This window comes from Bubalus bubalis, chromosome 12, assembly GCF_019923935.1.
Source record: "Bubalus bubalis isolate 160015118507 breed Murrah chromosome 12, NDDB_SH_1, whole genome shotgun sequence".
NCBI classification, from domain to species: domain Eukaryota; kingdom Metazoa; phylum Chordata; class Mammalia; order Artiodactyla; family Bovidae; genus Bubalus; species Bubalus bubalis.
This window is the reverse complement of record NC_059168.1, coordinates 54,351,775-54,377,861: the sequence shown is the minus strand read 5'-3', so window position 1 is coordinate 54,377,861 and position 26,087 is coordinate 54,351,775. Positions and strand designations below refer to the sequence as shown.

Sequence of the window (26,087 nt, the reverse complement as noted above, 5' to 3'; positions counted from 1 at the left end):
GAACCACAAAATTATAAATCTGGGAGCTTATATAGGAATTGTTCAGTTGCCTCCCTCCCTGTACTGAGGAGGAGAGAAAAACCTTCACTCTTTAATGTTAATAAACTCCCTTCAGGAAAGACTCCCCAGGTTTACAACTCTTTGGAATACAAATGAATGGCTCCTGTGGCTTCATTCCCTTTTGAAATGTAAACGCATATCTCTGGGGAGAAAGTGAAAGTGAAGTCACAGTCATGTCCAACTTTTTGCGACCCCATGGACTGTAGCCTACCAGGTTCCTCTGTCCATGGGATTTTCCAGGCAAGAGTATTGGAGTAGGTTGCCATTTTCTTCAGAGGATCTTCCAGATCCAGGGATCGAACCTGAGTCTCCCGCATTGTAGGCAGACACATTACCGTCTGAGCCACCAGGGAAGTCCCTCTATTAGAGACTGCATATTTCTTATGACATATCAGTTGTCTGGGGACTCTGCTTTCAAAATACCTATAATAGTTTAAACATAGTCCCTTGTTTCTTTGTTTTAGCTTTACTGAGGTATAATTGATATGCCAAAAAATTAAAACCTGTAAATCTCCCCCCAGGTTATTTTACCATTTTAGGACTTCTATTGAATTATCCCTTGAAGCAGGGTACCAGTCATTTTTGCTCAGAAAGTTCTGTCCATGCAATGCAGAAATATGAAAATATCTTCTCTGGGCTGACTTGTTTATACTGACTTGAATTAGACATGACCAGCTCTCTCGGGGAGAGGGACTCTAGGTGGTTCTGACTCTAGAACCATCTGAGACAAATACAACTTGAGAAAGGAAAAGAAACAATTTTAGCCTGATAATAAATTTCCAGCATGGAAGGGGAGATGGCATAGGGTGGATATAGGATTACTCACAATTACACACTTAAGGAACAACACAGTGAAATAAACAGCCCTTTTCTAGTGTCCAATTTTCAAAGTAAAACTAAAAAGGAAGACATGAATTTCCAGTTCTTACTGAGTTACATCATATTCTCAGAATCCTAGGGACTGCAAAGGACATGACAGTTCTTTGTCATTTCAAGGATATCATGGATATCCATGGTAGTGGTAGTGGAGTGTCAGAAGGGCCAGTGCTGGTGTCCACAGGAAGTGGTGGCCAAGATGCATTAATTGTTCACAAGTGAGGCAGTAATAGATTTCTTTCAGCCAGAATCCCTACCACACCAGTGATAAGGATTTGAATCAAAGAAATGAGGAATGTGTCATCAATCAGTAATAGGGGTGCATCATTAAGATATTCCAGAAATATAATAATCTGATTAGGAAAAATAAACTATACTTAAAACTGGGTTAACAGATGGATGTAAGAACCAGAAAAATTCTATATATTCTGGTGAAAGTGAAAGGGACCCCACGGATTGTATCCCACCAGCCTCCTCAGTCCATGGAATTCTCCAGGCAAGAATTCTGGAGTAGGTAGCCATTCCCTTCTCCAGGGATCTTCCCTGATCCAGGGATCAAACCTGGGTCTCCTGCATCACAGGCAGATTCTTTATCACCTGAACCACCTGGGTCTCCCATATTCTGATCAAAGTGACCCCAAAATGACCTCCTTACCTGGTTTGACTTTCTATATTTTACCAGTTTTCTAACACTAGCTGGTTTCTTCTTATAGAGGGAGTGAAGTCTTCTGTAACCATACCAGCCGATCCCACTCCTCTGTGCCCCATTACTCACTGTCACTCATTAGGCCCCTACTGTATACTGCCCTGTGTTGCAAACTCTGTCCATTTCTCTGTTTTAAGGTGTCTCTCTGTTTTCTGAGTCTCTATCTGTGTGTGTGTGTATGTGTGTGTGTGTTGCTTCCTAATTTAATTTTAACCCCTTGAGATCTGAGACTACCTCTTCATTTCCTCCAACCTTGATGAGAACCGAGGCTCAAAAATGTTTATTCATATAAACAAAAAACATAATTGACATAGTATAATACCTTATTTTAGGGGTTGTACCTTTTCTAAAAATTACACACTTAATGATCAAGATCAGAATCAATTCTTAGCATTTATCTTATGTCCTCTTAAATTTTAAAGCCTCACAGGTGCCAAAATTAACTATTTATCAATCTTGGTTTCCACAAACACTGTAGCTAAATAAGGCATCATGTTCAATTTTTTATTCATTCCTTAAGCTTCAGAATTAAATATGCTATCCTTTTAACTTATAAAGCATTTGTGATTATTTTTGAAATGCTTATTATAAAATGTAAGAATTTTCCAAGCAAGCATTTTCTTTCCCTGGGGAAAGGAATTTGTGTCTAGACAAAAGCAGATGCATGCTGACTGATTCTCTTAGGGTAGTTATCGTGGATGGAATTTAGAAGAATTTTTTTCCTTCTTCTAAGCAGTGCTTTTTCATCTTTCATCAAACAATTCAGCTCATGGGTTATGTATGGCCTTCTGGAACTTGAATTTGATTTTGATGTTTGAAATGTACATTATAATTTTCCAAACATGAGTTTATGAAAATGGCAGCTTTTAGGAACTCCCACAGAGGGAACAGATGACTGATTCTGACGAAAGAAAGTCTAGGAATATACACGGTATGAAAGAATTTGGACTAACCAGGAGGATGCTGATGGTTTTCTGGAGAGGTAAAAACAGATGACAAATAGTCACCAGGGAATAGGGGACAAATTAAACTGGACTTCTTTTGTCCTCACTCCCAGAGCTCATCATTTCCCACCTTGATTTAGTTCAGTTCAGTCGCTCAGTCCTGTCTGACTCTTTGTGACCCCATGGACTGCAATTAGCCAGGCTTCCCTGTCCATCACCAACTCCCAGAGCTTGCGCAAACTCATGCTTATTGAGTCGGTGATGCAATCAAACCACCTCATCCTCTGTCATCCCCTTTTTCCCCCGCCTTCAATCTTTCTCAGCATCAGGGTCTTTTCCATTGAGTCAGTTCTTTGCATCAAGTGGCCAAAGTGTTGGAGCTTCAGCTTCGGCATCAGTCCTTCCAATGAATATTCAGGACTAATTTCCTTTATGGTGGACTGGTTGGATCTCCTTGCAGTCTAATGGACTCTCAATAGTCTTCTCCAACACCACAAATCAAAAGCATCAAATCTTCAGTGCTCAGCTTTCCAACTCTCACATCCATATATGACTACTGGAAAAACCATAGCTTTAATTATATGGACCTTTGTTGGAAAAGTAATGTCTCTGGCTTTTAATATGCTGTCTAGGTTGGTTATAGCTTTTCTTCCAAGGAGCAAGTGTCTTTTAATTTCATGGCTGCAGTCAGTATCTGTAGTGTTTTGAAGCCCAAGAAAAGAAAGTCTGTCACTGTTTCCATTGTTTTCCCATCTATTAGCCACGAAGTGATGGGACCAGATACCATGATCTTCATTTTTTGAATGTTGAGTTTTAAGCCAGCTTTTTCACTCTCCTCTTTTACTTTCATCAAGAGGCTCCTTAGTTCCTTTTCATTTTCTGCCATAAGAGTGGTGTCATCTGCATATTTGAGGTTATTGATATTTCTCCTGGCAATCTTGATTGCAGCTTGCGCTTTACCCAAACTGGCATTTCACATGATGTACTCTGCATATAAGTTAAATAAGCAAGGTGACAACATACCTTGACGTTTTCCTTGAGGTATTCCTTTCCCAATTTGGAACCAGTCTGTTGTCTCATGTCCAGTTCTAACTGTTGCTTCTTGACCTGCATACAGATTTCTCAGAAGGCAGGTAAAGTGGTCTGGTATTACCATCTCTTTTAGAATTTTCCACAGTTTATTGTGATCTACACAGTCAAAGCCTTTGGAGTAATCAATAAAGCAGAAGTAGATGTTTTTCTGGAATTCTCTTGCTTTTTCTAGGCAATTTGATCAATAGTTCCTCTGCTTTTTCTAAATCCAGCTTGAACATCTGGAAGTTCACGGTTCACATACTGTTGAAGCCTGACTTGGAGAATTTTGAGCCTTACTTTGCTAGCATGTGAGATGAATGCAATTGTGTGGTAGTTTGAGCATTCTTTGGCATTACCGTTCTTTGGGATTGGAATGAAAACTGACCTTTTCCAGTCCTGTGGCCACTGCTGAGTTTTCCAAATTTGATGCCATATTGAGTGCAGCACTTTGACAGTATCATCTTTCAGGATTTGAAATAGCTCCACTGGAATTCCATCACCTCTACTAGCTTTGTTCGTAGTGATGCTTCCTAAGGCCCACTTGACTTCTTCACATTCCAGGATATTTGGCTCTAGGTGAGTGATCACACCATCGTGGTTATCTAGGTCATGAAGATCTTTCTTGTACAGTTCTTCTGTGTATTCTTACCACCTCTTCTTAATATCTTCTGCTTCTGTTAGGCCCATATCATTTCTGCCTTTTATTGTGTCCACCTTTGTATGAAATATTCCCTTGGATATCCCTAATTTTCTTGAAGAGATCTCTAGTCTTTCCCATTCTGTTGTTTTCCTCTATTTCTTTGCATTGATCACTGAGGAAGGCTTTCTTATCTGTCCTTGCTAGTCTTTGGAACTCTGCATTCAAATGGGTATATCTTTCCTTTTCTCCTTTGCCTTTAGCTTGATTAAGAGTTACCAAGAGAAAGTACAGTGAAATTTAATGTATCACTGCTTCAGAGAGAATATACTTTGATTTGAGAGCGTTTAAATATTATTTCCATACTTCCTCCTCCACATTTAAAAAACATTTGAGGATACTTTACTCAAGATTCAAATCCAATCAACCAGCTAATATATAACAGTATGCATTTGAGATAGAAGGAAAACACTATCATAAGAATATTATGTTAAGTTCTCAGGTTTTATAGAAAGTGCATCTAATTTGAGCTAAGGAAGCTGGGTTTGATTTTTTTTTTCTAGTTATGAGCTTTTTGGTTATGTCTCTTAAGTTTTAAAGATTTTCTTTCCTCATGAATCTGAGTGAGGTCATAATGGAATATAGTGTTTAACACTGACTTTCTTGGCAATGAAGATAAAATGAAAATTCTAAGAGTGATTTTATAAAATCTTGTCCTGAAGGCAGATTTCATAGGAAATTCATTATTAAAAATGCAAAGCCATCAGAAGGATGATGTAGTCCTGCCAAGGAGAGAGAAAGGTATAAAAGCAGGGAAACTTTTCAGGATAAATTGTACCAACTTTCCAATTTTCAGAGATTTGAGGACAAATTTTTGTGCTATTTTCAGTTTACTTCCCTCTCACAAGACCCACATTTTAGTGATAAATCATGTAGCTGTACCTCCAAGTTCTATCCAAAGGCACTGGGTAATTTCTCTTGCTGTAAACAAAGAAAAGTGAGCATGGATGGGTAGATACACAGGTCATGATGTGAAGAACAATTTACTGTGAATATTATGTGCCTAGCATGATTGTCAGCTTCTTATATACATCCCACTTTTTCATTCCTTGAAGGCAAGATCATATTTATTTGCCACTTTATTCCAGTGGCTAAGTACTACTTGTTTTTACATGTAATGTTGTATATAAAATTTGTTGAATGGATTTTTTTTAAAACCTTACCTAAAACCTGAAGACCAGCTTTTTTACATTTGAGTAAGCTGAGGCTCAAATTGAATAATAAATATACTTTATTATATAAATAATAAATAAATATAATCAAATAGCAAGAGTCAGTTAATCTCCTGCTTGGGTGCCATAAATATACCAGCATCCTAAACCAACATAGTTGCTGCAAGTGAACAGAAATATAAATATGTCTTGCTGACAATTTTTACTGTTATTTCTACCTCTGGCATAGCATATTCTATTAGTTAACTATTGCTGTGTAACACATCACCCCAAAGCTTAATGGATTAACATTACAAGCATTTACTATCTCATAGTTTCTTTGGGTCAGGAGATCGGCACAGCTTAGCTGAGTGGCTCAGATCATGAGCATCTTATTGCAAAAATCAGGCTTAAACTGAAGAAAGTAGGGGAAATCCACCAGGCTATTCAATTTGACCTAAATCAAATTCTTTATGATTACAGAGTAGGGGTGATGAATAGATTCAAGGGATTAGATCTGGTAGACAGAGTGCCTAAAGAACTATGTATGGAGATTTGTAACATTGTACAGTTCAGTTCAGTTCAGTCGCTCAGTTGTGTCCAACTGTTTGCCACCCCATGAATTGCAGCAGGCCAGGCCTCCCTGTCCATCACCATCTCCCAGAGTTCACTCAGACTCAAGTCCATCGAGTCGGTGATACGATCCAGCCATCTCATCCTCTGTCGTCCCCTTCTCCTCCTGCCCCCAATCCCTCCCAGCATCAGAGTCTTTTCCAATGAGTCAACTCTTCACATGAAGTGGCCAAAGTACTGGAGTTTCAGCTTCAGCATCATTCCCTCCAAAGAAATCCCAGGGCTTATCTCCTTCAGAATGGACTGGTTGGATCTCCTTGCAGTCCAAGGGACTCTCAAGAGTCTTTTCCAACAACACAGTTCAAAAGCATCATTTCTTCAGTGCTCAGACTTCTTCACAGTCCAACTCTCACATCCATGCATGACCACTGGAAAAACCATAGCCTTGACTAGATGGACCTTTGTTGGCAAAGCAATGTCTCTGCTTTTGAATATGCTATCTAGGTTGGTCATAACTTTCCTTCCAAGGAGTAAGTGTCTTTTAATTTCATGGCTGCAATCACCATCTGCAGTGATTTTGGAGCCCAGAAAAATAAAGTCTGACAGTGTTTCCACTGTTTCCCCATCTATTTCTCATGAAGTGAAGGGACCTGATGCCATGATCTTAGTTTTCTGAATGTTGAGCTTTAAGCCAACTTTTTCACCATCCTCTTTCATTTTCATCAAGAGGCTTTTGAGTTCCTCTTCACTTTCTGTCATAAGGGTGGTGTCATCTGCATATCTGAAGTTATTGATATTTCTCCCAGCAATCTTGATTCCAGCTTGTGCTTCTTGCAGCCCAGCGTTTCTCATGATGTACTCTGCATGTAACATTGTACAGGAGGCAGTAATTAAAAACATCTTAAAGACAAAGAAATGCAAGAAGGCAAAGTGGTTGTCTGAGAAGCCTTTACAAATAGTTGAGGAAAGAAGACAAGTGAAAAGCAGGGGCAAAAGAGAAAGATATACTCAACTTAATTCAGAGTTTCAGAGAATAGCAAGGAGAGATAAGAAAGCCTTCTTAAATGAATATTGCAAAGAAATAGAGGAAAACAGTAGAATGGGAAAGACTAGAGATCTGTTCAAGAAACTGGAGAGATCAAGGGACTATTTCATGCAAAGATGGGCAAGATAAAGGACAGAAACAGCAAGGACCTAACAGAAGCAGAAGAGATTAAGAAGAAGTGGCAAGAATACACAGAAAAACTGTACAGAAAAGGTCTTATTGACATGGATAACCACTATAGTGTGGTCACTCACCTAAAGCCAGACATTCTGAAATATGGAATCAAGTGGGCCTTAGGAAGCATTGCTATGAACAAAGATAGTGAAAGTGATGGAATTCCAATGGAACTATCTAAAAATCCTAAAAGATGATGTTGTTAAATTGTTGCACCCAATATTTCAGCAAATTTGGAAAACTCAGCAGGGGCCCCAGGACTGGAAAGTATCAGTTTTCATTTCAATCCCAAAGAAGGGTAATTCCAAAGAGTATTCAAACTACCATACAATTGTGCTCATTTAACATCCTAACAAGGTAATGTTCAAAATCCTTCAAGCTGAACTTTAGAAGTACATGAGCTGAGAATTCTAGATGTAAAGCTGGATTTAGAAAAGGCAGAGGAACCAGAGAGCAAATTGCCAACATCTGTTGGATTATTGAGAAAGCAAAGGAATTCCAGAAAAGACATATATTACTACTTCATTGACTACACTGCTGCTGCTGCTGCTAAGTCGCTTCAGTCATGTCTGACTCTGTGTGACCCCATAGATGGCAGCCCACCAGGCTCCTCTGTCCCTGGGATTCTCCAGGCAAGAATACTGGAGTTGGTTGCTATTTCCTTCTCCAATGCATGCATGCATGCTAAGTCGCTTCAGTTGTGTCCGGCTCTGTGCGACTCTATGGACACAGCCCACCAGGCTCCTCCGTCCACAGGATTCTCCAGGCAAGAATACTGGAGTGGTTGCCATTTCCTTCTCTACATTGACTGCACTAAAACCTTTGATTGTGGGGATCACAACAAACTGTGGAAAATTCTTAAAGAGGTAGGAATACCAGATCACGTTACCTGCCTCCAGAGAAACCTGTACGCAGGTTAAGAAGCAACAGTTAGAACCAGACATGGAACAACTGACTGGGTAAAAATCAGGAAACGACTATGTCACGACTGCATATTATCAACCTGCTCATTTATCTTCTGTGCAGAGTACATCATGCAAAATGCTGGGTTGGATGATGCACAAGTGGAATCAAGATGGTTTGGAGAAATATCAACATTTCAAATATGCAGATGTTACCACTCTAATGGCAGAAAGTAAAGAGGAACTAAAGAGCCTCTTGGTGAGAGTAAAACAAGAGCGTGAATAAGCTGGCTTAAAACTCAACATTAAAAAATCTAAGATGATGGTATCCGGTTCCATTACTTCATGGCAAGTAGAAGGGGAAAAAGAGAAAGCAGTGACAGATTTTCTTTTCCTTGGTTCCAGCATCACTACAGATACATACACTGCAGCCATGAAATGAAAAGACACTTACTCCTTGGAAGGAAATCTATGAAAGACATGTCTAGAAATGTCTAGGTTTCTATGTTTAGAAACCTAGACAGTGTATTAAAAAGTAGAAACATGTGTTTGCCAACAGAAGTCTGTATACTCAAAGCTGTGGTTTGTCTAGTAGTCATGTATAGATGTGACAGTTGGACCATAAGGAAGACTGAGCACTGAAGAACTGATGCTTTCAAATTGTGCTGCTGGTGAAGACTCTTGAGAATGCCTTGGACTGCAAGGAAATCAAACCATTCAATGCTAAAGGAAATCAACCCTGAATATCCATTGGAAGGACTAAAGCTGAAGCTTCAATATACTGGCTACCTGATGTGAAGAGCTGACTCATTTGGACCTTGATGCTGGGAATTTTGAAGGCAAAAGGAGAAAGGGGCGGCAGAGGATGAGATGGTTAGATAACATCACTGACTCAATGGACATGAATTAGATCAAATTCCAGGAGACAGTGAAAGACAGAGAAGCCTGGCATGCTGCAGTCCATGGGGTCACAAAAAGTCATATACTACTTAGCTATTGAACAACAACAATAACTTATGAAATTTTTTAATAAAATCACTGAATTAATAGGAAGTGATGGGCAGAGAGAAACTTAATATGTGGAATGTGATACTGCTCATTTTGTCCCTGAAATATTCAATGACAAACAGTTTCCTTCCGGTGTCCCATTCTTTCACTTCCCATCCTTCTTCCATCTGAATTGATGAGCTATACTAGAAGTATAATATAAGCTTGAGATGCAATGAATGAGGAAGATATGGTCTCTGCCTAAAAGTGACTCCCTGAAGTTGACATACAGAAGTAGAGTGCAGTAAACAATCCTATTGGATTGTATCAAGTACTATATTAGTGCAGGAATAATTAAGAGGTTATAAAATTATAGAGAACTGCCAGCTTTGGAGTGTCTTGGAATTAAGGAATCCTTCACAATGGCAGTTGATTCTAATCTGGGTATTGAAGATTGAGGAAGTATTGACCAGGGCCAGAGAGAGAAGTATATTTTAGTATGAAAGTCCTTTTAGTCCATTGATCATGGACATGTTGGTATGACATGGTATGTCTCTGTCATATTTGAAGACATAGAATTAATTCAGTCTAATTGAAATGTTTGAATATAGGTAGGAATAGGTGGGGAGACAGAGGCAGATAAGAATTATAGGCAGGTGTAAGATGCTTGTGTTTGTATCTTGATAAAGAGGTTTTATTATCCCTTTTATAGTAAAGGGAGTGATTGGAAGATTTAAAGCAAGGTGTGGACATTTTGGGTAGTTTCTCAGAGCTAGTTGCTTGTATTGGCCATTCATTTCCACTTCCTCTGGTTTACCTTGGATTGGCTCTTATGACTGTCAGCAATCCTATCTGCGTCTTTAGTACAACTTTTCATTCATTTTATTGACTCACCCTGTGCTCTGAAACTTCACAGCTGAAGTCTCTCAGGAGGATTCAGTCTAGATCTTCCTCACTTCTGGTTTAGGATCTCCATCGACACTAGAACAAGATGACCTTGATTTTTATATCCATACTTAACTCTGATTTCATTACTCCTGGAATGTTATTCTGTGGCCTAGTGTGCACTCTGCATGCAAAAGTACAGGGAGAATTTAAGAGTTTATTCCCAACTTTGATCACCCTTTCAGGACATGAGCTATTAAGGAGTAATTCACAATTTATGATAAATAACAATAATGTGGTGTCTACACTTTTGGATGTAATTCAGAAGTTAGAAAGAAGCTTCTATTTATATAATCCCATATCAGAAATTCTGTTAGTATAGAATATGTGACTCACAAAGGCAGTGCTGTGTTTTGTCCTATTTAGTGGGAAGCAGAATTAGCGTCATATTGGAAGTACTTTCAGTATTCTTTTTCTATCACAGTATTACTTTGAGAGTATTTCATGTTTCAGACCCTATTAAAGTGCTGGAAGAATTCATAGTTAAAGTACAATCTTCGGTTTGTCATGATGGATCATGTGTGTTATTCAGTCACTAAATCATATCTGACTCTTTGCTACCCTGTGGACTGCAACCTGCTGGGTTCCCCTATTCATGGGATTTTCCAGGCAAGAAATCTGGTGTGTATGGGCATGCTTAGTCACTTGTCATGTCTGGCTATTTGTTACTCTGTGGACTGTAGCCCACCAGGCTCCTCTGTCCATGGGATTCTCCAGGCAAGAATACTGGAGTGCGTTGCCATGCCCTCCCTGGACCTCCAGGAGATTTTTGCAATCCAGGAATCAAACCTGAGTCTCCTGTGTCTTCTGCATTGGCAGGTGGATTCTTTGCCACTGAGCCACCCAGGAATCCAAACTGTCCTGTAAACTTTTGTTTGTCTGTCTTATCACTTCAAATACAAAAGAGGATAAAACTTAAACAGAAAATAGAACAGCAGTGTGGAGAGCAAAGGTATGTTGGTTAAAGTGTGGTAGCAGTTGACCAAGCCCTAAATAAATAAGTTCTGAATACACTTGGCAACAGAGCATGGAGCAAAATTTTCTTAAGAGTCAGACCCAAAAAATGCTGATTGTAGTAAGAGAAATAGATGTCTTGTCTCTTACAATATATAAATATCAAATGGAATCAGTTCAAGCTCTAGGTTATGCCAGCTTGAGCAGTGTAATAAGTCACTGGAATATTAATGCTAAATTTCCCTTTGAGCACCTCTTTGGAAAAGTAAAACTTTCACATCCTCCACCATTTTTTTTTTTCCTCCTTGGAAAATGGATGGTATTTTCTGTTGCAGTCTCTTGTTTCTGCCTCTTCTGACAATGCCATATCCACAACATTGTTGTTCCTGCAAAAACTCTAACTCATAAATCTAACAAGTGGGATTCTGCACTCCATGCTGGAGCAAACAATACCCTTCTCCAAACCTGGGGTTCCCAAGCAGTACAGGTGATGTTTTGGGCCCCAGAGTGTCCCTTATGAAAATGGTCCATTAGAGTTTAGCTTGGGGTTTCCCTGATGGTTCAGCAGTAAAGAATCTGCCTGCAATTCATAGGACATAAGAGACACAAATACAATACTTGGACTGGGAAGATTCCCTAGAGGAGAGCAGGCAATCCACTCCAGTATTTTTGCCTGGAGAATCCCAAGGACAGAGAAGCCTGGCGGGCTACAGTCCATGGGGTCACAAAGAGTCGGACACAACTGAAGTGACTGAGTACACACAGAGTTTAGCTTTCTTCTCTCTCACTTGAGAGAATCAGGGCTAGAGGCATGTGGAGAAAGAGAACCTGTGACCGCCTGCATTTTTCTCCTCCCCAGCTCTCCTCAAGACGATCTTGAACAGACAAAACAAAGCAATACAACTCTGCTCTTCCTTTTAGACTTTAATCAAAGGTTTTCCTCCAGAGAGTGGAGGGGGTGGGGACTGCTAGACTCAGGTTTCCAGCTGGCAGGTTTTAAGGTGGAATATTAAGCATGTGATCACAGTCACAGTTTCTGAGGGATTTCCTTACTTAGTACTGTGGATCAAATCAATTTCTACTATGTTCTGGTCCATGAACTAGAACTTAATTTTTTTCAGAGCCTTATTCTATAAGGAGAGATACAGCTTTCTGGGTAATATATTGATCTCTTTTTAAATATTTGAAATTCGAGAAGATTCAAATATACCAAACTAACAGAGACTCATAAAACTTACACCCAACTTGTACCCCAAGGTATAACAAATATTAACATTTGGCAATATCTGATCCTTTAAAGCACCTATTATTTGCAGGTTTAATAATACTCTTGTTATTATTAACTCTTGGAATATTAAACCTAACAAAAGACAGCTGTAACTGTAGAAACACAGGAAATTCCTGTGCTCCCAATGTAAACATTCTCATAATCAGTATCGTCCCAGAAGTCAGTATTTGGCCATGCTCCAGCTAATGTTCTAATTTACTGGTTGGGACTAGAAAGTTTCATTTTACTAGATTTTGACAAAGCATATGCCATTTTTTTCTCCATTTATGTAGAAGAGTATACTTTTTTTCACATGCTCAGTAAGAGGTATATTGTAAGCCTTAATTTGTTTTCCCATCCACCAACAAGTATGACATATCTCATTGTTTACATTGTAATTTTTCCAATTATCAGTGAAGTCAAGCATCTTAGCTGTTTATCAATGATATGGGATTTCCTTTCAGTGAAGCACCTTCTCTAATCTCTTATGTATTTTTAATTTTTGTCTTACTGATTTGTAAGAGTATTTATCTTAAGTAGATGTGGGAATACCAATCATTGATCAGTTATAAAAAAAAAGGACAAAGATTTGTGCATATAAATGCTACTGATGCTATCATACACATCTGTAAAATTGTTGATGGCCATCATGGCAGTTTTGATATCAAATGGGATTAATATTATTTAAAATTTGGTTTAAGAAAAGAAAAGAATTTTTAACTTTAAGGAAGACATTCATATGAAAATGATAGATACATACAAAAATGTTTTCATGCTTAAGAAGGTCAATCTCAATGATCTAGATTAGTTAATCATGTAAAACAGTTAATTCCCAACACAAATGGATAACTTAAATGGTTTTAGCTTAATGTGGTAGTTTTTAGAAATATATTTTTATTTGAATCATATTTTGCAGCAATTCAGGTCAATATCTCTCAGTTCCTTTCATATAAAAGCAGTTCAAAGGCCCAAGTTAAAAATTCAAATAGTATAGAGAACCAACAATAGTAATTTACTCACAGAGGAAATTTACCCTTTGCAATGCTTTGGTTTTGATAATTTCCATTGAAAGAGTGGTTACTGTGTTTTCTTCTAACACTCTTCTTTTAAAAATAATGTTTGACTTGTCCTAGTAGAAATACAATTTTTAAGGAGTGTTTTATCTTGACTACTCTGACCCTTGAGAGTAATCTAGCAGAGTTTCTCATGCTAGGGATTAAAATGGATGTTAAAATATCCACTGAGGATGAAAATGGTTGGATGGCATCACTGACACAATGGACATAGGTTTGGGTGGACTCCAGGAGTTGGTGATGGACAGGGAGGCCTGGCGTGCTGTGGTTCATGGGGTCGCAAAGAGTCGGACACGACTCTGCAACTGAACTAAACTGAGAATGAAAATGAGTATCATGATGAACCAGGCATGAGAGTCCGGAAATGGAAAGAGATGAATGGCGTTTCTACTTTATTGTCCTTGTAAATAAAATAAATTGTGCTTCTGGCTTTCATTTGCCATGTGAACTGATTTTTACAAGATAACAATTGAAAAAACTGAGTTATAATTTTCAAGAATCAGTGAATCAGCATTTCTTAAGTAGCCACTGAGTGTACTTTCTACAAACTTCCAGTCTGTATGCAGGTGTCCTCATTTCAGGAAAGAGGTGCCTGCATTTTAAAATGTTCACATGTATCCTCTGGCATATCAACAAAGTCCTGGTAAAATGGAACAGAATAAAATTTGTTTTTGAGTCCATTGGTCTCTTTCTGTAGTCTTTCTGACGGAATAGTCTGGGATTTCTCTCTCCTCTCTTAGACAGTCTTTCCACAAGTCTCCCTCCACAGCCATTTCCCCACCTTCAAAGTCTCAAGACCTGCATTCCAGAAAGAAGTGGAATGGATTGGATCATTTTGTTCATATTTTACTATGCAATGATGTAGACTAAGTCTGCTACTCAACCAGCTGTGACTGTAGTGTCTGATATTAGTTGCATATTTATTGAGGCTTTTTAAGGACAGATGCCATCCAGTGCATTTGTATGCATTACCTCACTGAACCCCAAGGTAGGATTTACTATTATATTTTATAGACAAAGAAACAGATTTACAAGGTTTAAGAAAAGATGGTAGGTTTTCTAGGTGCCTCAGTAGTAAAGAATCCACCTGCAAGCAGGAGGGGAGCGTTTAATCCCTGGGTCAGGAAGGAAATGGCAACCCACTCCAGTATTCTTGCCTGGGAAATCCCATAGACAGAAGAGCCTGGTGGGCTACAGGCCATGGAGTCACAAAGAGTTGGACATGACTTAGCGAGTAAAAGCAGCAGCAGCAAGAAAGCATGGTCAAGGTTTCACAGTTAGGAGTTAGCAGAAGTGAAACTCAGCTGCAGTTCAGTTCAGTTCAGTCGCTCACTTGTGTCCAACTCTTTGCGAACCCGTGAATCGCAGCACGCCAGACCTCCCTGTCCATCACCATCTCCCGGAGTTCACTCAAACTCACGTCCATCGAGTCAGTGATGCCATCCATCCATCTCATCCTCTGTCGTCCCCCTTTCCTCCTGCCCCCAATCCCTCCCAGCATCAGAGTCTGTTCCAATGAGTCAACTCTTCGCATGAGGTGGCCAAAGTACTGGAGTTTTAGCTTTAGCATCATTCCTTCCAAAAAAACACCCAGGGCTGATGTCCTTTAGGATGGGCTGATCTCCTTTAGGATGAACTGGTTGGATCTCCTTGCAGTCCAAGGGACTCTCAAGAGTCTTCTCCAACACCACAGTTCAAAAGCATAAATTCTTCAGTGCTCAGCTTTCTTCACAGTCCAAGTCTCACATCCATACATGACCACTAGAAAAACCATAGCCTTGACTAGATGGACCTTTGTTGGCAAAGTAATGTCTCTGCTTTTGAATATGCTATCTAGGTTGGTCATAACTTTCCTTCCAAGGAGTAAGTGTCCTTTAAATTCATGGCTGCAATCACCATCTGCCGTGATTTTGGAGCCCCAAAAAATAAAGTCTGACACTGTTTCCACTGTTTCCCCATCTATTTCCCATGAAGTGATGGGACCAGATGCCATGATCTTAGTTTTCTGAATGTTGAGCTCTAAGTCAACTTTTCCACTCTCCTCTTTCACTTTCATCAGGAGGCTCTTTAGTTCCTCTTCACTTTCTGCCATAAGGGTGGTGTCATCTGCATATCTGAGGTTATTGATATTTCTCCTAGTAATCTTGATTCCAGATTGTGCTTCTTCCAGCCCAACATTTCTCATGATGTACTCTGCATATAATTTAAATAAGTGGGGTGACAATATACAGCCTTGACGTACTCCTTTTCCCATTTGGAACCAGTCTGTTGTTCCATGTCCAGTTCTAACTGTTGCTTCCTGACCTGCATATAGGTTTCTCAAAAGGCAGGTCAGGTGGTCTGGTATTCCCATCTCTTTCAGAATTTTCCACAGTTTGTTGTGATCCACACAGTCAAAGGCTTTGGCATAGTCAATAAAGTAGAAATAGATGTTTTTCTGGAACTCTCTTGCTTTTGCGATGATCCAGCAGATGTTGGCAATTTGATCTCTGGGTCCTCTGCCTTTTATAAAACCAGCTTGAACATCTGGAAGTTCACGGTTCACGTATTGCTGAAGCTTGGCTTGGAGAATTTTGAGTATTACTTTACTAGCGTGTGAGATGAGTGCAATTGTGTGGTAGTTTGAACATTCTTTGGCATTGCCTTTCTTTGGGATTGGAACGAAAACTGACCTTTTCCAGTCCTGTGGCCACTGCTGAGTTTTCCAAATTTGCTGGCATATTGAGTTCAGCACTTTCACAGCATCATCTTTCAGGATTTGAAGTAGCTCCACTGGAATTCCATCACCTCCTACGCTTTGTTCATAGTAGAAACTCAGCTTATGAGAACATGAAACCTGGACTCACATACAGTATACCACACTAACTTGGGCAGGTTTCATAAAGTTGCTCTGTTTCAGACCATCACCTTTCATGGAGTAATGATTTCCTCCCCCTGCTGAAGGTAAGTGGCACAAAGATCACTAAATTGGGTCTATCCTCTACTGGACAGGTGGGCACCAGGCTCCATTTGAATGTTGGAATGCCCAGAGCCTGCCACCTTCCCTAAGAGAAACAAGGAAGCATGAAAGAAAGACTGCCTAATCCACTGCTTTTCACTTTGTTTACACCAGTGATGCCACGCTTTGCTGAACAAGTGGAGGTTGCCATTGAAGCCCTGAGTGCCAACGTCCCTCAGCCATTTGAGGAGAACGAGTTCATCGATGCCTCTCGCCTGGTGTATGACGGCGTTCGGGACATCAGAAAGGCTGTGCTGATGATCAGGGTATGTGAGGTCTCTGTAGCTTGGAGCTGATTGAAGTGTCCAGTAGGGTCCCCAAAGAATTTACTCCTCATATTTTTTTCCTTGAGTATTTAGTTTTACGTAGTAAGCTGTTTAGCTCTTCGTTTAGTCAGACAAAGGGGACTTTTTACTTATAAAAGGATTAGTGATCCCAACAAGTCTAGATTAGCCCTGAATGCCCTGAAGGGTGATGTCCTGCCTGCTTCTTCCACACATTATTACCTTAATTTGATACCCACTTAGGGGTGCCCTTGCCATTCCCCTTTGCTAACACCATTTCCCATTATAATCAGAAAGCCATGTGATGGAAGAAAATGAAGATCACCCAGCTTAGTAGTGTTAGTGATCATGATAATGATAATAATGATAATGCAATAAAGTGATAGATAGCTACATTCTTCTTGTAACAGATCATTAGGCTAAATAATCTTTCAGCAAACCTTTTCTATCACCTTTCCTACTATCTTCCCATCCCTCAATCTTGTGATCTGTGTAGCTGTGAGTCTTCCAAACCATTGCCTAAATGATTAGACACACATAAGAAAACATAATATAACAGATTTCAAAACTCAGTTAAGAGTTACCTACAACTTGCTTTGTTTGCCCACAGTGTGCCTTTGTCTATCTCTGTGAAGACAATAGCTTACCTTATTCTATTTAACAGCTGTGTAATATTCCATCATAAGTTGAGAACTTTTCTCCTTGCCTTATTGACAGTTAAGTATAGCAGGTTTCAAATGCTTTTCTTCGCCATAGAACTCTTTTATAAAATAAACTTAGGTTGATGACACAGATATGCTTGTGGCTATTAGGACTGAGGCAGAGATGATGAGTCTGTAGTGCTCATCTTGCTATCCTATGGAAATATATATAAGCCACATGTACAATTTCAATTTTTAGTAGGTATGTTGATAAGGAAAAAAAAACAGATGAAATTAGTTTTAAGAACGTATTTTATTTACTTCAATCAATATCCAAAGTAGCATTTCAACACGTGGCACCAGCTGCATTTAAAGTTCTCAATAGCTCTGTGTATCTGTGGCCACCATTTTGGATGAGGCAGCCCTAGACTATATCTCTATCCTCAACCTTCATTGTTGTCTCTGGGGCTGCTCAATGAACTATAAGTTAATCGCTGAGTGCATCTTGAAAAACTTTCTCTCGGGGTGACCACTGAGCATCTAAACCAACATCCCCTCAAACACAGCAAAACAGTAACAATCTATTTTAAATCAACTTACTTTCTGTATGCAGTCTTTCAGTACTTCAAGGAGTATCTGTGATTTATTGGTCTCACTGGACAATACACACTTAGCTCTAAAGAGTTCATGTATGGCATTAATTCGTCTCCAAGTTTGGGTATCTTTGAAATCATGAAGTCATTAAACCTATGTGTATCCTCTTTGACTGTGGTACCTAGGACACAGCATGATGCTTCCAAGGTGATCTGAGCAGGCAGAGTAGAGCATCACCAGAAAGAGTCTCTCTTCCATCTTTATGGACATTAATGATTCTCCTGAAACATTCAGCTAGCTTCTTTGCTGGGGAGCAACCATAGCATATTCTTATCTTCTCATCTTTAAGCAACTTGATTTTCCATGTATTTAACATCTCTTTTTCATAATAATTCCGTGATTAATTCAAAGTGTTCAGAGAATTGTACAAGTTGTATCAGACAGTACTAAATGTATATAACAATGTGGAATTCAATTTTGGACAAGATGGTCAGACATATTTCCTGTTCTTCCAACTTTCCTATTTTAGATCTGTCAAACTCTTACTACCTTTCAAGACCTGGCTTAAATCTTCTTTCCCTAAATTTTCTCCCCCCAAAATACTGATTCTGTTCTTTAACTACCTATAAATCTTTCTGCTGTGATCATAATCTTTACACTATATATATTTTTTTGAGGTCTATTACTTTCTTTAGGGGCTTCCCTGGTGGTTCAGTGGTAAAGAATCCACCTGCACTGGCAGGAGACATGGGTTTGATCCCTGGGTTGGGAAGACCCCCTGGAGAAGGAAATGGCAACCTACTCCAGTGTTTTTGTCTGGGAGATCCCATGGACAGAGAAGCCTGTTGAGCTGCAGTCCATGGGGTCACAAAAGAGTTGGACACGACTTAGCCACTGAAGAAGGAAAATGGCAACCCAGTCCAGTATTTTGCCTGGGAGAGCCCATGGACAGAGGAGTCTGGTGGGCTACAGTCCATGGTGTCACAAGAGTTGGACACAAATTAACCACCAAATGACAGCAGCAACCTTCTTTAGGCTGAACTTTTGGAAAGCAAAAGCTGTACTTTTTTCCCCTTCATAGTGATGCATTGTTTGGCACAGTGCTTGATACTATGTGTGATGGACTTCCCTAGTGGTCCAGTGGCTAAGACTCTAGGCTCTCAATGCAGAAGACCCTGAGTTTAACCCCTGGTTAGGGAACTAGATTCTCCATGCTGCAATTAAGACCCAGCACAGCCAATAAATAAATAAATAAAAGTAAATATTAAAAAAAATACAATGTGTGTTAGGGAGAAAAAGAAACAGATGCCTCTGGAGATAGGAAGGTGACAGAGGGAAAAGTATGAGAATGAGAGGAGAAAGGAAAAATAGGCTTTTAAACCTGTATTTTTCCCATTATATACTAACTTGTGAAATAATAGACCATGAGAATTATGTTTTCAAAGCATTTGGCACTAAATTCCACTGTAATTCTCAAGGCATATTCCCTTTTTTGCCATTTTTCTGCTTTGTTAGCCTTCACATTTTTGTGACAACTATTCATCTGGGAGGCTGAGCAAGTTTATAGCCATCATTCACTTATTCATTCATGAGCTGTAAGAAAACATAATTTAGGTAAAAATGCCATATCTTTGTTACATAAAGTGTCATTCCTCTATCTTGACATTTCAAGTGATTTGATCGGATGGATTTCACATCACTTAAAACAGGAAGGGAGAAATGTATGGTATGTACAAATTGTTATTTTAAAAGTCTTTCTCCTTTCAGCACCAAAATGGCTTCATTTTATACTTAAATTCTTGGTTTGCTTTCTATGTATGATAGTTAAGTCTGCTTTAAAATATCATTGCACTGAGTCGGGCGAAAGACAGTAAGACAAGTGGAGCTCTTTTCCAGCTAAACTGGCCATGCCTTCTTCTCTCTCAAAGTGTTGGTTATGCTTTGGAAAAATAAGAATTATTTTCCAAAAAATAAATGCAGAAAGGACCTTGAAAGGTCAGATTCCCCATCACCTTGCCTTTCAGCAATCAATACATATTTAATGGTGATATTAGTATGTAGGTGCTCCAGGCCAGCTCAAGGCAACCCTCTGAAGCAAACAAAGCTCGTCCTTTCGGTATTTCAACCTCACCTTTCAGGCTCTTACTTTTCTTTGGGAGCAGGTCAACTCTGCTTCTCTTTCACACAAATGTTTTTGTTTGCTTCTTGCTAAGGCTTGTCCTTGGTGATCTATTAGATACATAGGAATTTTCTGATTACCTTAACAGAGTAGTTTAAAAAATAAATAGGCAAATATGGCTCACCAGAATTTATTTGATTTTCATTATTTGTGGTAGTTGCCTTCAGTGAATTCTGAATTAAGGAATACGGAATCATTGCTCCTAGGAGAAATTTAAGGTTGGGTTCCTGTGAGCCTCTGGTCACATCTTCATCAACTGATCAATATATTAGTTTGTTTAATGTGTGTTTTTGTTTAAACATATTTTATTTAGTGCATATTGTTGATACATAGACATTGAACTCACAGCCAAAAGAATGAAAAAAAAAAAAAAAGACAGTGTAGTCAATCAGTCATTTCCAACTCTTTGCAACCCCTGTAGCTCCTCTGTCCATGGGATTCTCCAGATAAGAATACTAGAGTGAACCCTCTTCCCTCCTCCCTCCCCATACCATCCCTCTGGGTCGTCCCAGTGCACTAGCCCCAGGGTGGGGCACACATGTATACCTGTGGCGGATTCATTTTTATATTTGGCAAAACTAATACAATTATGTAAAGTTTAAAAATAAAATAAAATTAAAAAAAAAGAATACTAGAGTGGGTTGCTATGCCTTTCTCCAGGGAATATTCCTGACCCAGGGATTGAACCCAGGTATCCTGTATTATAGGCAGATTTTTACCATCTGAGCCACCAGGGATAGCCAATCACACTATTACTCATACCTGAAAGAAGCTTATCTAATGCATTTTCTCTGGAAGGTGCAACATAACCTTCTTGCATTTCAGTATTCTAAACAACACCTCAGCACTATGGTTGGAAGCCGTTTTAAGCAGAGAAGTAACACAAAGGACAAAAATGAAAAATGTGGCACTAAACAGACTGCAAAAAGGATACTTGTTTATAGTATAAGAGTTGAAATAAGAAAGCAGAAGATTGTGCTGTTTGACCTCAGCTGGAAATTTGCATGTTGGGTGACTCAAAAGTTTTTGCCATATTGTGTACACACATGTTATGACCAACCTAGACAGCATATTGAAAAGCAGAGACATTACTTTGCCAACAAAGGTCCGTCTAGTCAAGGCTATGGTTTTTCCAGTGGTCATGTATGGATGTGAGAGTTGGACTGTGAAGAAAGCTGAGCACTGAAGAATTGATGCTTTTGAACTGTGGTGTTGGAAAAGACTCTCGAGAGTCCCTTGGACTGCAAGGAGATCCAACCAAGCCATTCTGAAGGAGATCAGCCCTGGGATTTCTTTGGAAGGAATGATGCTAAAGCTGAAACTCCAGTACTTTGGCCACCTCATGCGAAGAGTTGACTCATTGGAAAAGACTCTGATGCTGGGAGGGATTGGGGGCAGGAGGAGAAGGGGACGACAGAGGATGAGATGGCTGGATGGCATCACTGACTCGATGGACGTGAGTCTGAGTGAACTCCAGGAGTTGGTGATGGACAGGGAGGCCTGGCATGCTGGAATTCATGGGGTTGCAAAGAGTTGGACACGACTGAGCGACTGAACTGAACTGAACTGAACTGTACACACACGTCTGTGAATTACTACAAAAATATTAATTTAGAGATTACAGAGAAACTTTGATGAGTAGGCAAATTCTCCAGTAAAGAATCTTCAAATAAAGAGGACCAAGGGTATATTTAATACACAATGAGTTAAACATTTAATGTTGAAAAGTAAAGTAGGTGGGTAGCACAAAAGGTGATAATATCTTGGTATCAGAATAACTGTATTCAAAAAAAAAATAGTTACCTGTCATAAAATGACCATGAAAAAATCTATAATGATATCTCTACATTGAACTTTTGTAATTTAAACCCATTAATTCTGTTGCATGTGAAACTTCTGAAAGTAGAAAGGAGAAACAGTAGGACCTAAGACAGGATTCAGATAAGATTCTACAGCTTAACTTCACATCTCCCAAAATGGTCATGAAGATGCCCTGGAGCATTGCAAGATATTTTAAAATGTCAAGGGAAACACATACATATCTCTCAGATACCATGAGAAATATTAGCTGAAGGTAGTTCACAGTTTAAACATTAGGTTGGTGCATTCCTTTTGATCATATATTGATCACACCATGTATTTGTGGTGCAGTGTTTCTGGTTGTTGCTGTGATAAAAATCAAGCTCAATGGACGTGCAATAGTATTCCAAGGTTTGAGAACTAATACAATATGCAACAGGCACTAAATTGTTAGGGCCAGTCAAGAATTTATATTCCTTTGGTGGGAGACAGAGAATAAACAAGTAGATATATTAGTTAATGTGCCATAGAGAAAACCAACAAACTATTGAGAGGATAAAGCATAGGATGGGGGTGGGTTTTTTGAAGGGTGATCGAGTGTGTTAGTTGTTCAATCATGTCCGACTCTTTGCAACCCCATGTACTATAGCTTGCCATACTCCTCTGTTCATGGAATTCTCCAGGTAAGAATACTGTCTGGAGTGCGTGGCCATTCCCTTCTCCAGGAGATCTTCCCGACCTAGTGATCAAACACTGGTTTCCTGCATTGCAGACAGATTCTTTACCATCTGAGCTACCACAGAAGTGCACTGGGCGACATTTGGGAAGAGATTTAGAGAAGGAGGAGGTTAACAAGCCATAAAAGTTCTCAGGGAAATGTGTTCCAGGCAGAGAGAATGACACATGTGGCCTAAGAACCATATTGAATGATTGATGGAAGCCATTGAAGTTTTCTGAGCAGGAGAATACCATGATCTGAGTTAGATCTTAAATGGAGTATCCTGGTTATACTGGAGAAAATACAAAGTATGGGGTAAGAGCAGAAAAAAGGAGCTAAGCTAGGTGGCCTCCAGGGTAAAAATGGTTAGCGATTCCAGAGGCTGATCAGTCCTGATGAGGGAGATTTTGTTCTATATTGGGTCAGGAAATTTTTAATTCAACTTTCTAGTTTTCAGGCCATTGCAATGATTAGAGATCTGTTGAGAAATCCTTCTTCATGCATCACTCAAAGTCTCCTGTTGTGGTTGCCAACTTACGATCTCATCTTTCTGCTCCCAATGAAACTAATTTGCATCTGAGCCAATCCTTTAAATAGGCCTTACTACATTTTTGGGGCTTCCCAGGTGCCATGGTGGTAAAGAATCCACCTGCCAATCCAGGAGATGCAAGATATGCAAATTTGATCCTTGGGTGGGAAGATCCCCTGGAGGAGGGCATGGCAACCACTCCAGTATTCTTGCTTGGAGAATCCCATGGACAGAGGATCCTGGTGGGGCTACAGTCCATACAGAGTCAGACATGACTGAGCACATATGTGCACACACACACACACACAAGTCACATTTTTCACATGTCCTGGTGAAATGACTGTAAATTTTTCAAACTTTTCTCATTTTGCTTCTTTACTGAAGCCGTTGTAGAGAAGATTGAGAATTTGATTGGGAAGCTGAGGCAGGTAGATTGATCCTACTCTGCAGATAGTAAGTGGTGTGATTATGGACAAGTCACACGATATTCTTGAACCTCTGTATAAGGGACACGTTAAGCTGATAGACTCTTAGAAGGGAGATATTTTATAGGCCAGATACATTGCTAGTAACATCATGGAACCAAGACTAGACCAAAGTGATTCTCTCGAGTCATAAAAAAAAACCTCCCCTGGGAGACATAAGGGTAGAACTGAGGGTTGACATTAGGTCGCCAGTCTATAGTCCAACAAACTGCATATTTTTTGTATTCCTTTTACCCTAGGATATCATCTAATGATACAAACCTCCTGGCCCATTTTCAGACCCTCCCTGCTTTTCTATGTCTCCTTTAATTTGTGGGGATCCTTGACCAACCAAAAAATAACACTGTTTTAAAAATGACAGCGTGAATAGGAGACATATTTACATGCACTCAGAAAACTTCACATGCACAGAACTATTTATATAGGTGGTTTTAATGGGTTTGCTACATGGATTAGGCACAAGAAAATATTCAAATCTCATCCATTTGCCTGATGGTACTTGTAAAGGTTAAAAGCTATGGAACCCTTGACTGGTCAGGTGTGGTGCTTGGAAAATTTACCTAACTACTCTGAACCTGTTTACGCCTCTATTAAATTGGGATTAGGTTCATTTCATAAGGTCATTGTAAGGATTAAATCCTTTAGTTGAATGGCTGACCCATGTTGTTCAGTTGCTAAGTTGTATCCAACTCTTTTGTGACCCTATGGACTGTAGCTTATCAGGTTCTTCTGTCTATTATTTCCAAAAATGTCCAGGCAAGAATACTGAAATGGGTTGCCATTTCCTTCTCTAGGGAATCTTCCCAATGCAGGGATTGACATGTGTCTCCTGCATTGGCAAGTATATTCTTTACCACAGAGCCAGCTGGAAAGCCCACCTGACCCATAGTGGGTAGTAAAAAATGATCCCTGTAATGATGGTGATTATAGTTGTTGTTATTAGGTGTATGTGTTATTATTAATCATAATAATGATCACTGTCACTTATTACTTTATTTGTATTGTTTACCAAGCTTTTTTGTATGTATGTGATGCTAGAATTCTGTGAAGCAGGCAGGACAAGTAGCAGTTACTATCTATTTTATGAGTGAGGAGACAGAAAAGCAGGGAAACTATAAGTGGCTTCTGAAAAACACATATCAGTGGCAGAGTAGGCCCCAAAAAATCAGGCCCCCTGGGTGTACAGTATTGTTTTCTTCATTTTGAGACTTTCTTTTAGTTCCTGAGCCATAACCACTTGAATGCGAGCTCCTCATTACGAGCCTCATGCTGCCAGGTTGTGCTTGCCGTTGACTCATCTACTGAATACACAGATCCCTGAAATGTTTGGACACAGTACTATAGGCACTGTCATTTTCTCCTTTTTTCTGTTGAGTGAAGTTTTCCATTTTATTTTTCACTCTCCTTTTCAAAATCTAATGATGAGAAGTGTGTGCAATCTTGTCAGCTCATCTGTCAGCAGAATTTACCAACTTGCTGTAATTGTTTCTCAGCACACTCCAGAGAAGTGAGAAATGAACAGAGATGCTTGTCTCTGTCCACGATGAAAATTTCAGCAGTTATGTGAACTGGTTTGCCCACTCCACACCTGCTTGAGTTAATAAAGACTGGGAACAAAACCTCTTTCTTTTAATATTCCTAGGAAAAAAATTGAACATCTGTAGATGAGTGAGTGAATATTAATAAAGCTGGTGGTGAGAGAGAAGGAAAACAAGAGGGATATGCCACAGCCTGGAAAATTACTAGGCAGAATGTGATATTGGCACCAAAGACCCCATTTTATGCCTGTCTGACCAATCTCAAGACTTCATCAATAACCACACCTGATTAATTACACTGAGATGGCCAAAGAAACCAGAAAAATTAAACTGTGCCCTTTTAGATGGGCAGTGGGCACCTGCATTGTCAGTACTGCTTGTGATCTGCTCCTTCCTTCTGAAAGACACAGCCCTGAGAGATGGTATTACTCTGTGCCAAATAGTGGGTGCCTGTCAGCTTTCAGACTAAAGACAATTATGCAGAGAATTTCACATGAAGGCATTGTCTTTCCTCCCTGTACCATCCTTGCCACCTTCTGAGTTTATCCTCTTAAAATTAACAGAGCACAGGATTTTTGAGTACATGTGTCAAACTGTGTGCTTTAGAAGACTCTGAACAAGGTGTATCTTCTCATGCCTCAGTTTCCTTATGTGTTAATGGAGAAAATAGTGTGTATGTCATAGTACTATCAAGAAAAGTGTATGAGTTAGTCTATTTAAAGCACTTAGAAAATAATGATAGGCAAATGAAAGGTACCTGAAGCATGTTTTCCATTATTAGTGTGTAAACACAGAGGCCGCAGCTCCCAGTTAGCCACACAATAATAAAGGTAAACAGCAGATCCACTTACACCATCCTGTACCCAGAAAACTGTTCTGTTTTTAACTTTTAA

The 26,087-nt window shown here is 39.4% G+C and overlaps 1 protein-coding gene across 5 annotated transcripts in view; it reads left to right on the top strand.

Moving 5' to 3' along the window:
- The window catches only part of CTNNA2 (catenin alpha 2), a 1,366,752-nt gene that overhangs the window by 1,270,985 nt on the left and 69,680 nt on the right, over nucleotides 1-26,087 (top strand). For all 5 annotated transcript variants that reach the window (XM_044926020.2, XM_044926019.2, XM_044926018.2 and 2 more), the window contains exon 13: nucleotides 16,541-16,692. In XM_044926020.2, the coding sequence (XP_044781955.1) occupies nucleotides 16,541-16,692 (152 nt within the window). The remainder of the gene's footprint in view (nucleotides 1-16,540; nucleotides 16,693-26,087) is intronic.